This window comes from Heteronotia binoei, chromosome 13 (genome assembly GCF_032191835.1).
Source record: "Heteronotia binoei isolate CCM8104 ecotype False Entrance Well chromosome 13, APGP_CSIRO_Hbin_v1, whole genome shotgun sequence".
Classification (NCBI taxonomy): domain Eukaryota; kingdom Metazoa; phylum Chordata; class Lepidosauria; order Squamata; family Gekkonidae; genus Heteronotia; species Heteronotia binoei.
The window spans coordinates 5368762-5383353 of NC_083235.1; the positions used below are offsets into that span (position 1 = coordinate 5368762).

General features: G+C 50.3%; 1 protein-coding gene across 1 annotated transcript in view; it reads right to left on the reverse strand.

Annotated features, from left to right (window-relative positions):
* Nucleotides 1–13015, reverse strand: part of KEAP1 (kelch like ECH associated protein 1) — a 37421-nt gene extending 24406 nt beyond the window's left edge. The window contains exons 1-2 of the mRNA XM_060253241.1: nucleotides 12946–13015; nucleotides 12755–12774 (exon numbers count right to left, since the gene is read on the reverse strand). Coding sequence (XP_060109224.1) covers nucleotides 12755–12774; nucleotides 12946–13015 — 90 coding nt within the window. The remainder of the gene's footprint in view (nucleotides 1–12754; nucleotides 12775–12945) is intronic.
* Nucleotides 13016–14592: the final 1577 nt, after the last annotated feature.

Below are 14592 nucleotides of genomic sequence, written 5' to 3' on the forward strand. Positions count from 1 at the left end.
GTCTCCCCTTCGTCCACATGTCTGTTCATCCCCCTCAAAGAAATGTAACAGATTAGTGAGGCAAGATCTCCCCTTACAGAACCCATGCTGGGTCTTCCTCAATAACCCGTGTTCATCAATGTGCCTACTCATTCTGTCTTTAATAATGCTTTCTACCAACTTTCCCGGTATTGCAGTCAGACTGAATGGCCTGTAATTTCCCGGATCTCCTCTGGAACCCTTTTTAAAGATGGGGGTGACATTTGCTACCTTCCAGTCCTCAGGAATGGAGGCAGATTTCAATGAAAGATTACAGATTTTTGTTAGAAGATCCACAAGTTCAACTTGGAGTTCTTTCAGGACTCTCAGATGTATGCCATCCGTACCCGGTGACTTATTAGTTTTTAATTTGTCTATCAGTTGTAGGACCTCCTCTTTTGTCGCCTCAATCTGACTCAGGTCTTTCAACACCCCTTCCAAAATTAGTGGTTCTGGGGTGGGCAAAAAGTTCTCATCTTCCACAGTGAAGATGGAGGCAAAAAAATGCATTCAGCTTCTCAGCCATTTCCCTATCCTCCTTCAGTAATCCTTTTACCCCCATGGTCATCCAAGGGCCCCCACTGCCTCCTTGGTTGGTTTCCTACTTCTAATACAATTTGAAGAAAATTTTATTGTTGGTCTTTATGTTTTTTTGCAGTATGCTCCTCATAGTTCCTTTTTGCCTGCCTGATCACAGTCTTGCATTTGATTTGCCACAGCCTGTGTTCCCTTTTACTAATCTCACTTGGACTGGTTTTCCACCGCTTAAAGAGTCCTTCTTACCTTTTACAGCTTCCATTACTTTGTTTGTTAACCATGCAGGCCTTTCTTATGCCTGTTTGTGCCTTTCCTAACTTGTGGTATGTATTTTATCTGAGCTTCTAGGATTATAGTTTTAAATAGTCTCCAAGCTTCCCCAAGGGTTTTGACCGTATTTACCTTTCCTTTCAGTTTCCTCCTCACATGCCTCCTCATCTCAGTGAATTTACCCCTTTTAAAGTTAAACGTGGTTGTGCCGGTCTTTTTGGGCAACTCCCTATTTATACAAACGGTGAAATCAATAACATTATGGTCCACTGCTCCCAAGCGGCGCGATCACTTTTACATCTCTCACCAAGTCTTGGGCATTACTTAGGACCAAATCCAGGATCGCCCCATCCCTGGTAGGTTCTGAGACCATCTGCTCCATAGCACAGTCATTGAGAGCATCAAGAAACTCGATCTCTTTCTCTCGACCAGAACACATATTGACCCAATCAATCTGCGGGTAGTTAAAATCACCTATTATGACACAGTTTTTACGTTTAGCCGCTATCTTTAAAGCCTTCCATCATATTATAATCGTCCTCTCTCTTTTGATTTGGTGGGCGATAACAAACTCCCATAGTTAAATTTCCTTTTGGGCCCTCTATTTCAACCCAAAGCATTTCTAGAAGGGAATCTTATTTTCTGACCTCAGCCTTACTGGACCGTATATCCTCTCTGACATACAGAGCCACCCCACCTCCAACCCTTCCCTCCTATCCTTCCGATATAACTTATATCCAGGAATCACCGTATCCCACTGATTCTCCTCATTCCACCAACTTTCTGAAATTCCACAATGTCTATGTTTTCTTCCCCAACACTAAATATTCCAATTCACCAATTTTACTTCGAACACTTCTAACATTTGCACACAAACACATCTATAATTTCCCAGGCAAGCTAGGCCCGCCACCTTCCTCCTGCTGCCTCAAGACTCTGGCAGACAGTCCATACTGTTTGTCACCATCACAGTGGACAACTCTGATCCGTTACCCAGGTAGAAAAATAGCAGCCAACCCTTCATCTCTTTGAGACGAGTCCTCCCAAACCAGAGACATTTCATCTCCTGTCGGCTTTTCCTCTTGGGATGGGGTGCCTGTGTTACTTGGAAGAAGTTGGCTGCAACTCGTGAGTAGAGAGGCCAATCCCTCACTTCAGAGTCGCCAGAAATGGGGCTGGGTGGGGGGAGGAACGTCTGCTGAGAACTTCATTATTCCCTATGTGGAGATTGATTCTCATAGGGTATAATGGGGAATTGATCTGGAGGTTTCGGGGGGCTCTGAGGGGAGCTGTTTTTTTAGATAGAGGCACCAAATTTTTAGTATAGTATCTAGTGCCTCTCCCCCAAAGTACCTCCCCAAGTTTCAAAACGATTGGACCAGTGGGTCCAATTCTATGAGCCCCAAAAGAAGGTGCCCCTATCCTTCATTATTTCCTATGGAAGGAAGACATTTAAAAAGGTGTGCTGTCCCTTTAAAATGTGAGGGCCAGAACTCCCTTGGAGTTTAATTATGCTTGTCACACCCTTGTTCCTGGCTCCGCCCCCAATGTCTCCTGGCTCCACCCCCAACGTCTCCTGGCTTCACCCCCAACGTCTCCTGGCTTCACCCCCAAAGTCCCCAGATATTTCTTGAATTGGACTTGGCAACCCTATCCTGAGCTAAGACAAAAATTTGTGAGCTGGAGGCTAAAGAACTGTGAGCTAGCTCACACTAACTCAGCTTAGAGGGAATGCTGACTGTGACCCTTATAAGTGTTTTTCTGCAATGAGTTTGGCCCATTCAGAGTTTTGGCAAATCATTCCCAAGGGTTAGTCTCTTCTTTGGCCATCACAGAAGTCTCCGCTATCTGCCTTTGCTTCACTAGGTCCTGGACTCAAAAGGGGATTCTTGTCAGGGAGGCTGCCATCCTCCAGGTGAAGCCTGGGGATCTCCTGGGGTTACAATAGATCTCCAGACAAGAGGGATCAGTTCCCCTGGAGGAAATGCCTGCTTTGGAAGGGGGACTCTATGGCATTCAACCCCATTGATCTCCGGGTCTTAGTGGACCATATGCTGAACGTGAGTCCACAGTGTAATGCGGCAGCTAAAAAGGCAAATGCAGTTTTGGGCCGTATCAACAGAAGTCTAGTGCCCAGATCACGTGATGCGATGTTATTGCTTTACTCTGCTCTGGGTAAGACCTCATCTGGAGTATTGTGTTCAGTTTTTGGGCACCACATTTTACAGAAGGATATAGACCAGCTGGAATGGGTCCAGAGGAGGGCAATGAAGATGGGGGCGGGGGGGGTCTGGAGACTAAAGTCCTACAAGGAAAAAGGCTGAAGGAGCTGGCATGTGTAGCCCTGAGAGGAGGCCGCTAAGAGGGTGGATATGATCACCATCTTCAAGTTCTTCAAGGGCTGTCATATAGAGGATGGGGTGGAATTGTTTTCTGTGGCCCTGGAAGGCAGGACCAGAACCAGTAGATTGAAATTAAATCAGAAGAGTTTCCAGCTCAACATGAGGAAGAACTTCCTGACTGTATAGAGAGCGGTTCCTCAGTGGAACAGGCTTCCTCCTTGGGAGGTGGTAGGCTCTCCTTCCTTGGAGGTTTTTCAACAGAGGCTAGATGGCCATCTGACAGCTATGAAGATCCTGTGAATTTTAGGGGGAGGGGTTTGTGAGTTTTAGAACTCAGTGGAACAGGCTTCCTCCTTGGGAGGATGTGGTTCTCCTTCCTTGGAGGTCTTTCGACAGAGGCTGGATGGCCATCTGACAGCAATGAGGATCCTGTGAATTTAGGGGGAGGGATTTGTGAGTTTAGAGCGGTTTCTCAGTGGAACAGGCTCCCTCCTCGGGAGGTGGTGGGCTCTCCTTCCTTGGAGGTTTCTAAACAGAGGCTCAATGGCCATCTGACAGCAATGAGGATCCTGTGAATTTAGGGGGAAGTGTTTGTGAGTTTCCTGCATTGTGCAGGGGGTTGGACTAGATGATCCTGGAGATCCCTTCCAACTCTAGGGCTCTGTGACTGAGTTCCCTCCCCTCCCCAAACCCCACCAATCCCCAGGCTTTGCCCCCAAAATCTCCAGGTAAACCCCATCCTGAAGCTGGCAACCCCAGCTCTAGTCTATGTAAAACTTCTGCTGGAATAAAAACTTGTTAGTCTTTAAGGTGCCACAAGAAGGATGCATTTATAAAGAGAGTGGGGGGAGCAGATGGCAAAGTTTGCAGTTCCATGAACCGGAAGCCAAGCCCTCCCTGAGTCCCTCACCCGGGTCCCAAAAACCTGGGGCTCTGCAGTGGCCTGTTGATAAATGGGAAACCCTGTAGCACATTTCAGCTTCCCAGGGCACTCGACAGGGGACCTCAAAGCAGCACGTTTTAATTGCAAAGGAATTCCAGAAACAGAAGGAAACGGGGGATTGATGAAATACAAGTTATTCCACCACTCAGGACAATGGAACCCCCAGGGCTTAACAGAGATAATGGTTCTTAATCTCACTACACGTGCTAAATCATTCCGTTCTCACACCTGCATATTGACCCTTTTATTATCTGTATGCTAATTTGCTGCTATTCACAAGTCTCCCCAGCCCCTTTCATTCAAAACTTAACTTTAGTCATCGCTCAATTAGATATGCATGTAACTCCAATTAACCCTTCTAGGCAACTAAACCCCACACCTATATGTAACGGCTGGTGAAGTCTGTTTCAATGTATTCATAGAAGTGTGCGCACATACAAAAAGCTTATACCAGGGGTGGCTTAATGTAAGAGCCACAAAGAACAAAAGTCAGCCACAAGGAAGGAAGAAAGGAAGGAAGGAAGGAAGGAAGATAGATAGATGTGGGAGGGGTAAGTGGAAAGAAAGCAACTTTAACTTTTAAATGCATTCTCCAAGCTACCAGCTGGCTTGGCTCCGAGAAGTGATTGAAAGAGAGAAATGCCTTCGCCAAGTTGGCCGATGAGTGGTGGGGCTTTGGGAGCCACACAATATGTGTGAAAGAGCCCACACGTGGCTCCCGAGCCACAAGTTTGGCCCCCCCTGCCTTATACCCAGAATTAAAATAGTTGGGTCTTAAGTGTTGTTCTGTTGATGGACAGTTCACCCACAAGAGGGCAGCAGAGACAAGGATAGCCCTTGGGTGGGTGAAGTGAGGCTGTATGTGCTTTGCACTGACATGCCAGCAGAGGGCAGCAACCAGAGCAGTTCCAATGATGATGATGGTGGTGATATTGGATTTATATCCCACCCTCCACTCCGAATCTCAGAGTCTCAGAACGGCTCACGGTCTCCTTTACCTTCCTCTCCCACAACAGACACTCTGTGAGGTGGGTGGGGCTGAGAGAGCTCTGACAAGCTGCCCATTCAAGGACAACCTCTGCCAGAGCCTATGGCTGACCCAAGGCATTCCAGCAGCTGCAACTGGAGGAGTGGGGAATCAAACCCTGTGAGGTGGGTGGGGCTGAGAGAGCTCTGACAGAAGCTGCCCTTTCAAGGACAACCTCTGCCGGAGCTATGGCTGACCCAAGGCCATTCCAGCAGCTGCAACTGGAGGAGTGGAGAATCAAACCCTGCGAGGTGGGTGGGGCTGACAGAGCTCTGACAGAAGCTGCCTTTTCAAGGACAACCTCTTCCAGAGCTATGGCTGACCCCAGGCCATTCGAGCAGCTGCAAGTGGAGGAGTGGGGAATCAAAGCCTGTGAGGTGGGTGGGGCCGAGAGAGCTCTGACAGCTGCCCTTTCAAGGACAACCTCTGCCAGAGCTGTGGCTGGCCCAAGGCCATTCCAGCAGGTGCACCTTTTAGGAGTCACCCAGGAACAAAGGGTTGACCTCAGACTTATCGAATGAATCAGTCCCATTCTTTGCAACATTGTAAGGCCAGAATTCCCGGCAGTGCAGCTACTAGGTGTGACACAGAGACCTAAAAATATTCCGTAAACTGAGGCAGCACACGTATGAAACTAGATGGAGATGCTTATAAATTAAGTGCCATTGCATTGTTTCTTTTAAACATCTGGCAGAGCCCAGCCCCTCGGGCAAGATCCCGCTAATCCGCTTACACAGAAGCAAAGTAAAACCTGTTCTTGTACAGTTCCCACTTCCCTTACCTTTCAGTGCGGCCTCTCCCTTCTGGGTTCCCTTTTGGGGCACCTCCATTATGCCCATGGTGGCAGGGCCTTTACGGTGCCTGCCCCCTTCTTCTGCCAGGTCTGGAGGTCCCCTCCTCAGGCAGCAACCCCGGTCTTGCATTCTGCAGAGTGAGCAGCTCGTCCTGAAAGCACCTCTCCTGCCACAAGTTGCGTTCTTGCAGGTGCTCCTGGAGTCCGGCTCTTTTCCACTGCTATGGACAGACTAATACAGCGAGCCATATTGGTTTATCTGAAGGAGAGCGCAAGGGACTCCTGAATCTCCTGCCTACAGGGGTAGAATTCTAGCAGGAGCTCCTTTGCATATTAGGCCACACCCTCCTGATGTTGCCAATCCTCCAAGAGCTTACGAGGCTTTTTTTGGTAAGCATTTGGAGGATTGGCTACATTAGGGGGCGTGGCCTAATAGGCAAAGGAGCTCCTGCTAGAATTCCACTGCCGCATCGTTAAGGCGCTTCTAGAGTCTCGCTCTTTTCTGTTGGCCTTGCATTTGTGTTTCTTGCTCTGTATCTCGCAACCGAATAGGAGCTCTTTTATTATCTGCATGCTAATTTGCTGCTATCCCCCACTTACCATCTCCTTTCGTTCAAACTTAAACGTTGGTCATCGCTGAGCTACTTATGCATTAGCCCAGGGGTGTCAAATAAGGGCCAGATCTGACATAGGGCGTTTTCACACTGACCTTACTCCAGAGCGACGTCCCTCTTCACCGCGCAGCGTCTGCGCGGATTTCGCACACGTTGCTCCGCAGAACCCGGAAGAGCCGCAAAGTCCCGCGGCTTTTGCGTCGCAAATGTAAACTGGTTTTTGGCGGTTTACATTTGCGACGCAAACGCCACGGGACTTTGCGGCTCTTCCGGGTTCTGCGGAGCAACGTGTGCGAAATCCGCACAGATGCTGCGCGGTGAAGAGGGACGTCGCTCCGGAGTAAGGTCAGTGCGAAAACACCCATGAACAAGACCTTGTCGGGCCGGCTCATGTCGGGCTGGGCCGTGTGTGTACCTCTTTAAGATTAGGTAGCAGTGAGATAAACTTGCTGTAGGACACAGAGAAACACAAATATATATATTTTAAAATTGAAACATGCTTAAAATGTTAGCACTCGTTGGTTTTAAAGATGCTTTCTTTGTATTTTCTCCATGTGATCGAGGGAACCGGGCAAAGGAAGCTCTGGCTCTTCCCTTCCTTCCCCAGGGGACAGGGGGGGGGGGGGAGCCTCAGCCAATAAAAGGAAGAGAGGCTTGGCTGAGGAGCTCTGCTGTGCGATCGAGAGAGCCTGGCAAAGCAAGCTCTCCCTCCCCCCCCCACTTCTCCCCCAAGGGAGGAGCCTCAGCCAATGGAGAAAATAGAGGTTTTGCTCGGTAGCTCCTGTGAGATTGAGCAAGCCTTGCAAAACAAGCTGTTATGCAGAAGGAAGCTAAATATAAGGAGAAGGAAGCAGATGACAGGGCCTGATTCCACCCCTGAACTGCATGTTTGAAACCCCTGCATTAGCCCTTCCCGGCAACTAACCCGCCCTCTACCTGTATGTAATGGCTGGGAAGTCTGTTTCAATGTACCCAAAGAAGAGTGCACACACACACACAAAAGCTTCTAGAATTAAAATGGTTGGGTCTTCGGTGTTTGTTCTGTTGTTGGACAGTTCACCCACAAGGGGGCAGCATCTCTCGCTTTCTGTATCTGGCTTTCCTCGCCACAAAGTTCGAGTCCCAGGGTACCTTTAAGACCAACAAAGTTTTAGGCAATGTCTTTGGTGTCCACACACACTCTTCAGATATCTGAAGAAGTGCGCACGCGTACAAAAGCTCATACTTCAACAGGACTTTTTTTTTTGTAAGCAGGAACTCCTTTGCATATTAGGCCACACCCTCCTGATGCAGCCAATCCTCCTAAAGCTTACAGTAGGCCCTGTAAGAAGAGCCCTGTAAGCTCTTGGGAGGATTGGCTACATTAGGGGTATGCAGGGGTGGAATTCTAGCAAGAGCTCCTTTGCATATTAGGCCACACACCCCTGATGTAGCCAATCCTTCAGAAGCTTTCAGTAGGCCCTTTAAGAAGAGCCCTGTAAGCTCTTGGAGGATTGGCTACATCAGGGATATGCAGGGGTGGAATTCTATCAAGATCTCCTTTGCATCTTAGGCCGCACCGTCCTGATGCAGCCAATCCTCCTGGAGCTTATGATAGGCCCTGTACGAAGAGCCCTGTAAGCTCTTGGAGGACTGGCTCCATCAGGGATATGCAGGGGTGGAATTCTAGCAGGAGCTCCTTTGCATCTTAGGCCGCACCCTCCTGATGCAGCCAATCCTCCTGGAGCTTATGATAGGCCCTGTACGAAGAGCCCTGTAAGCTCTTGGAGGACTGGCTCCATCAGGGATATGCAGGGGTGGAATTCTAGCAGGAGCTCCTTTGCATCTTAGGCCGCACCCTCCTGATGCAGCCAATCCTCCTGGAGCTTATGATAGGCCCTGTACGAAGAGCCCTGTAAGCTCTTGGAGGACTGGCTCCATCAGGGATATGCAGGGGTGGAATTCTAGCAGGAGCTCCTTTGCATCTTAGGCCGCACCCTCCTGATGCAGCCAATCCTCCTGGAGCTTATGATAGGCCCTGTACGAAGAGCCCTGTAAGCTCTTGGAGGACTGGCTCCATCAGGGATATGCAGGGGTGGAATTCTAGCAGGAGCTCCTTTGCATCTTAGGCCGCACCCTCCTGATGCAGCCAATCCTCCTGGAGCTTATTGTAAGCCCTGTACTAAGAGCCCTGCAAGCTCTAGGATTGGCTACATCAGGGGTGTGTGGCCTAATATGCAAAGGAGTTCCTGTTACAAAACAAGCCCTGCCCATAAACAGGGCAAGATCCTACTACACTGAAGTAAAGGAAGACCTGTCTGGCAAAGTTCCCACTTCTCTACTTCAACCCTTTCATTCCATAGTCCGCCTGGGGTCCTCTTTTTATTTCTCCGCGCTTTGTAACTTCCGAACTTCTTCCTCTCAACCAAGTCTCCTTTCTCCGAGGGCAGAAGACGACTTTAATTATGCCTTTTCCCTCTTTGCAGCCGCAATGGTAATTAATTCCCCTTTTATTTTTTATGAGCGTGGTTGTGCGATTGCAACAAATGCAGAAACAAGTGAACGATTGATTCGGCTGCAAAGAGGAAACAAGGGAACAAGGCACTTATTAAAGATCAGTCCAATAATACGGCTGGAAGTCATCAGAGGTGGGAGGAGTTAGAAGCGGCTTCAAAACAGGGGTGGGAGAAAAATATGAGGAGGAATCTTCATGACGTTTGCCCTGTCCATGTACGGGAGACAGGTTTGGCATTCCTGTTTCTTTTCATGTGCGTTTAGATGGCCTGTTTTGCACACCTTTGCTCCTTCTAGTGCAGGGGTGGCCAAACAGCGACGCTGTAGCCACACGTGGCTCTTTCACACATCTTGTGTGGCTCCCAAACCCCCCACTGCCCACTGATCAGCTTGGACAAGGCGTTTCCTCTCTTTAAATTACGTTTCCAAGCCAAGCTAACTGGTGGCTTGGAGGATGCATTTAAAGTTGCTTTCTTTCCACCTCTCCCTTGCAGCTCTCAAACATCTAATGTTCACGGCTTGCGGCTCTCAAACATCTGATGTTCATTCTACGTGGCTCTTACTTTAAGTACATTCAGCCACCTCTGGCTCTAGTGGTTGATTTCCTATTGCGCCAGGTTACGTCTGGCATATAAAAACCCGCAGTTTACGTCTGCAAGAAAAAGGAGACTGCGAAATAGCCCTGGGGTTGACGACACTGCCTAGTGTCTCCATGAAAATGAGCCCCTCAGGTAACAGCTAGTCTAGACGCTATGGCCAGCACGAAGCAACCTTGGAAGAGACGGGAGGCAACTATCTGGACCTGTCCTTGTGAAGACACTGCTGTGCTAGTCCAGTCAGGCGGAAGGACTTGCTGGTGGCTTGCGTAGGTAGATCTTTTTGGGGATGGGAATCAAGGACTCAAGTATGACTGCTTTCGAGATGCATGGATGAAAATGAGGCCTGCAGGACACCTGGTCTAGAAAGTGGGGCTGTGGCTCAGTGGCAGAGCCTCTGCTTGGCATGCAGAAGGTCCCAGGTTCAATCCCTGTCATCTCCAGTTAAAAGGACCAGACAGGAGGGGATGGGAAAGACCTTGAGCTGAGACCCTGGCTCAGTGGCAGAACCTCTGTTTGGCATGCAGAAGGTCCCAGGTTCAATCCCCAGCATCTCCAGTTGAAGGACCAGGCAGGAGGTGATGGGAAAGACCTTGGCCTGAGACCCTGGCTCAGTGGCAGAGCCTCTGCTTGGCATGCAGGTCCCAGATTCAATCCCCAGCATCTCCAGTTGAAGGACCAGGCAGGAGGTGATGGGAAAGACCTTGGCCTGAGACCCTGGCTCAGTGGCAGAGCCTCTGCTTGGCATGCAGAAGGTCCCAGGTTCAATCCCTGTCATCTCCAGTTAAAAGGACCAGACAGGAGGGGATGGGAAAGACCTTGAGCTGAGACCCTGGCTCAGTGGCAGAACCTCTGTTTGGCATGCAGAAGGTCCCAGGTTCAATCCCCAGCATCTCCAGTTGAAGGACCAGGCAGGAGGTGATGGGAAAGACCTTGGCCTGAGACCCTGGCTCAGTGGCAGAGCCTCTGCTTGGCATGCAGAAGGTCCCAGATTCAATCCCCAGCATCTCCAGTTGAAGGACCAGGCAGGAGGTGATGGGAAAGACCTTGGCCTGAGACCCTGGCTCAGTGGCAGAGTCTCTGCTTGGCAGGCAGAAGGTCCCAGGTTCAATCCCCACCATCTCCAGTTAAAAGGACCAGGCAGGAGGTGATGGGAAAGACCATGACCCGAGACCCTGGCTCAGTGGCAGAGCCTCTGCTTGGCATGCAGAAGGTCCCCGGTTCAATCCCCAGCATCTCCAGCTAAAAGGACCAGGCAGGTGGTGATGGAAAAGACCTCACCCTGAGACCCTGGAGAGCCACTGCTGGTCTTGAGTAGACAATACTTTCCTTTATGGACCAAAAAGATCTAATTCAATAGAAGGCATTTTGATATATGTATCTGAGCAAAGGAAAGAGAGTCCACAGGAGGGATAATGCTCTTTCACAATGATCCAGATGCTCTTCAGAAACAACGGCTGCCCCTCAAGACCCTTTTGGATTCCAGTCTAACCCAGCAGCCTCCCGGCATTGCCCTGAGCCCATCTTAGATCTGAGCCCTGCTTTTGGGTGGAAGAGCCCCTGAATGCCCCCTGCCCCTCCTCAAATTTGTGCAGAGAAGCCAGGTCAACGCGAATTGCACAGGTGTGTGTCCCTTCCTCCTGGTTTATTGTGAGTGTGGCCGCCGAAAGATTTTTTTGTTTTTGAAACATTCGAGAGAAAACATTTGCAACAGCTGACTGACGACACCGCGAGGAAAAACGACAAGTCTACGATTTCCAGTGTGTCTATATTACACCATAAATACACAGAAAGGAGAAACTTGGGGGTGTGCGCGGAGGTGGGGTGGCCAGGCCGACGTTCAAGATCTCTGGAGGAGAGAATGCAGCTAGAGGGTCTCTCGGAGACCTCGTCGCTCTCCACGGGTAACTCTCGAACACGGGGCCCGCGGCTGGATCGGGGCCAGGAAGGGAAGAGGGGCCTTTTGTGTGCGGCGGGTGCGTGTAAGATTCCCCGTCTCTTTTAGAATAATTTACAATCTGGTTATTCACAATTATGTACAGTCCAAACCCGATCCGGACGAACTTGTGGAACAAAATGCGCGTACAAAAATAAAAGCTATACAGAAATAAGGAGGAAAGAGGGTTGTGGGGGGGAGGAGCGATGGGGGTCCTCTTTCGTACTTTTTTTGTTTTTTCAGTTGAGGCTTCAAGAAAGAAACTTGGGAAAAATACAAAGAAAACGGCTACAGTACTCGTGTTCGGAGATGGCCATGTGCTCCTCGGGACGGAAAGGGGAGCAGACACCGGCGTTCCACACAGGTAGGGTTTCCGCCAGATGCCTGCACCCTTTGCGGGTGCGCGTGAGGGGATGTTGGTTCACCTTTCGGCCTGCATTGTGCGCCGGGCGTCTTGAGTGGTATCACCCTCCCCTGGCGCACATCGCTTCTCCCATGTTCAGGTTGGACGAGTGCTGCGAGGCTGAGCCCCAGCGGCCCTCGAGGCCAAAGGACCCGCCGATGAGGACGAGGTGGTGGGTGGGATGGTTTTGCAGAAGGGGGCAGAGGGAGACATGGCTTTGGTTCAAAAGCTCGGCGTATGGATGGGGAGGGGGACCCCCGCTTGTTATTGCTTCGCCCCTTGCAGAGAGGGCAGGGCCGATGGCACGGAGGCGCAAGCAGCCCTGGGGAGGGGGCACGACATGGCAAAGCGGATCCCAGCCCCTTCCTCACTTCGAGCCAACCGGGGCAGAGAAGTTAGACCGCATCCCGGCATCGGTCTCGTACGCTTCCCTTAGAACTGTCCGTTCTCCCCCCAAAGTTAAAAAAAAAAAGCAGGCCTTCTAGCCGGTGGGGATCAATGCCTGGAGATTCCGTGAGCCTGCTAAGGCGTGGGTCATGTCTCCCCATGACATGGGGAGGGGGAAGGAAGGGGTGCAGACAAAGCAGGACCTCCTAAGTGCTGGCATCCTGCGGCTCGTAAGATGGGATTCTCCGGCACTGGTAGTCTGATGCCCCCAAAATAAAGAAGGGAAGTCTTTGCCGGTGGAGGGGGGGGGGCAAGGCCTGCGGCAGGGGGGGGGGATTGGAAAGAATTTCCCCTCTTGGTGCCAAAAAGGTTCACAATGCAGCTAGGCGCCTCACCCGTGAAGAACACCTTCTAGCTGTTTAAGGCAAAAAAATACGAGCAGCCAAAAGGTTTCCTCTGAGATTCTGCAGACCAGCTTCAAGCCCAGGGGCCTGGTCTCAGCTTGGGGGATGGTGGTGGTGGGGGGGGGGTTGTTCTCAATTTCTGGTCAGGGAGGAAGAGGTTGGGGTCTGAACTGCTCACGCACCGCCCAAGACGGGCTGCCACTGGACCTCAACAGCGACGTTTGGCACGGACGTCCAAGTGGGACGCTTCATGCCGGCAAAGATGCCCCCCTCCTCTTGCTGTTTTGGTGGACCTGGCTCCGTATTTAGCCTCCAGGTGTGAAATCTGCACCCTGCTCACCTTCGCCGCTGCAAATCGGACAATTCCCAAGACCAGGCCCCCGGGGGCCCTACAACATCAATGGACGTATCTCACAGGAACGGGAGACAGGACATGCCAAATGTCCCCTCCTTGGCCCTGTTGTCTAGGGAACAGGTGAGGCCTGGGAGCTAGGGCTGCCAACCTCCAGGTGAGACCTGGAGATGTCCCAGTATTACAACGGATCTCCAGAGGCCGAGATCACTTCCCGCAGAAAAATAATGGCTGCTTTGGAGGTTGGATTTTATGGCACTGTAGTGCGGTGAGGTCCTTCCCACCCCTGAAATCTGTCCTTCCCAGACTTTACCCTCCCCCCAAATCTCCAGGAATTTCCCACCCAGAGTTGACAACCCTGTCTGGAACTGAGCACATTATAGCTTATCTTATCCGCTGAGCTTAAAAGAACAAACAAAGCCGCCCAACCCCACCCACCGGTTAACAATTTGACAAGTCGAAAATCAATGTGTTCCAGCCACATGACATTGCATCACACAGAAATCAAGACGAGGCCTCGGTTCGTACAAACTTTCGACTGTGGGAAAAAAAACAAAATCCCTAGGCCAGAAGACGATGTGACAGCTGAGTGCGCCCCATGTGTACATACGTGTGTGTGTGAATGGTTAACGCCTGCCATTTTCCTGCCCAACGCACTCGTAAGAAGTTACCGCCGTTCAGAGGTTTCGTCAGCTAGTGAAGCGTGGCCAATCTGAACAGGGACGAGGGGACCTTGCGAAAATGAATGCTTAAAAATAATCTGCGTGAGAGACCACCTTTCTAGTCTTCTCTCGGGCTGGGAAGGCTGGAACCTGACCCTCCCCTTGCCCCACCAGCAAGGGAAGGGGGAATTCACACGTGATCTTCTCCACCCGCTGGAGTGATCTGAGCGAGTCGGCCAGTGAACTTAACCCATCTTGGCCCTATTGCCTATATTTGTGCAAAATGAAGAATGGAGGAAGACTTGGCTGTTTGGAAACGGAGATCTTAAAAAAAAGCAACAACGGTTTGCTTATTTTCTTGTTCCCTTTTTTTTTTTCCTTTTAAAAGAAAAGTCTTCTCCCAGTTGCTTCTGGGAGAGAACGGTATGGCGTCGCGCGCGAGAAAAAAGAACCCGCCGCTTGCAAACCATGTTTTTTTTTAAAAAAAAAAATCCCCAAAAGGAAAAAAAAACCCTACATAAAACAAAATCCCAAACCACAAACCTTCTTCTTCTCGTCAGTCCGAAATAAAATAAATCCTGCGATCGACTCGCAAAAAAAATTAATAAGACTAGCTTAAAAAAAAAATAACTTACAAAAATCAAAACTATTCACACCCCCCCTGCCCTCCACCTTTTTGAACACCCTGATTTCCAGCTTGGGGGGGGGGGGAGTATAAGGAGCTGGACAGAAAAACGAGAGAAAGGCACCGACCGACCAACTGGCCATGTCAGGAAGGGGGTTTTGCCCGCAGCCAGATGCTTCGACGGGGGCCT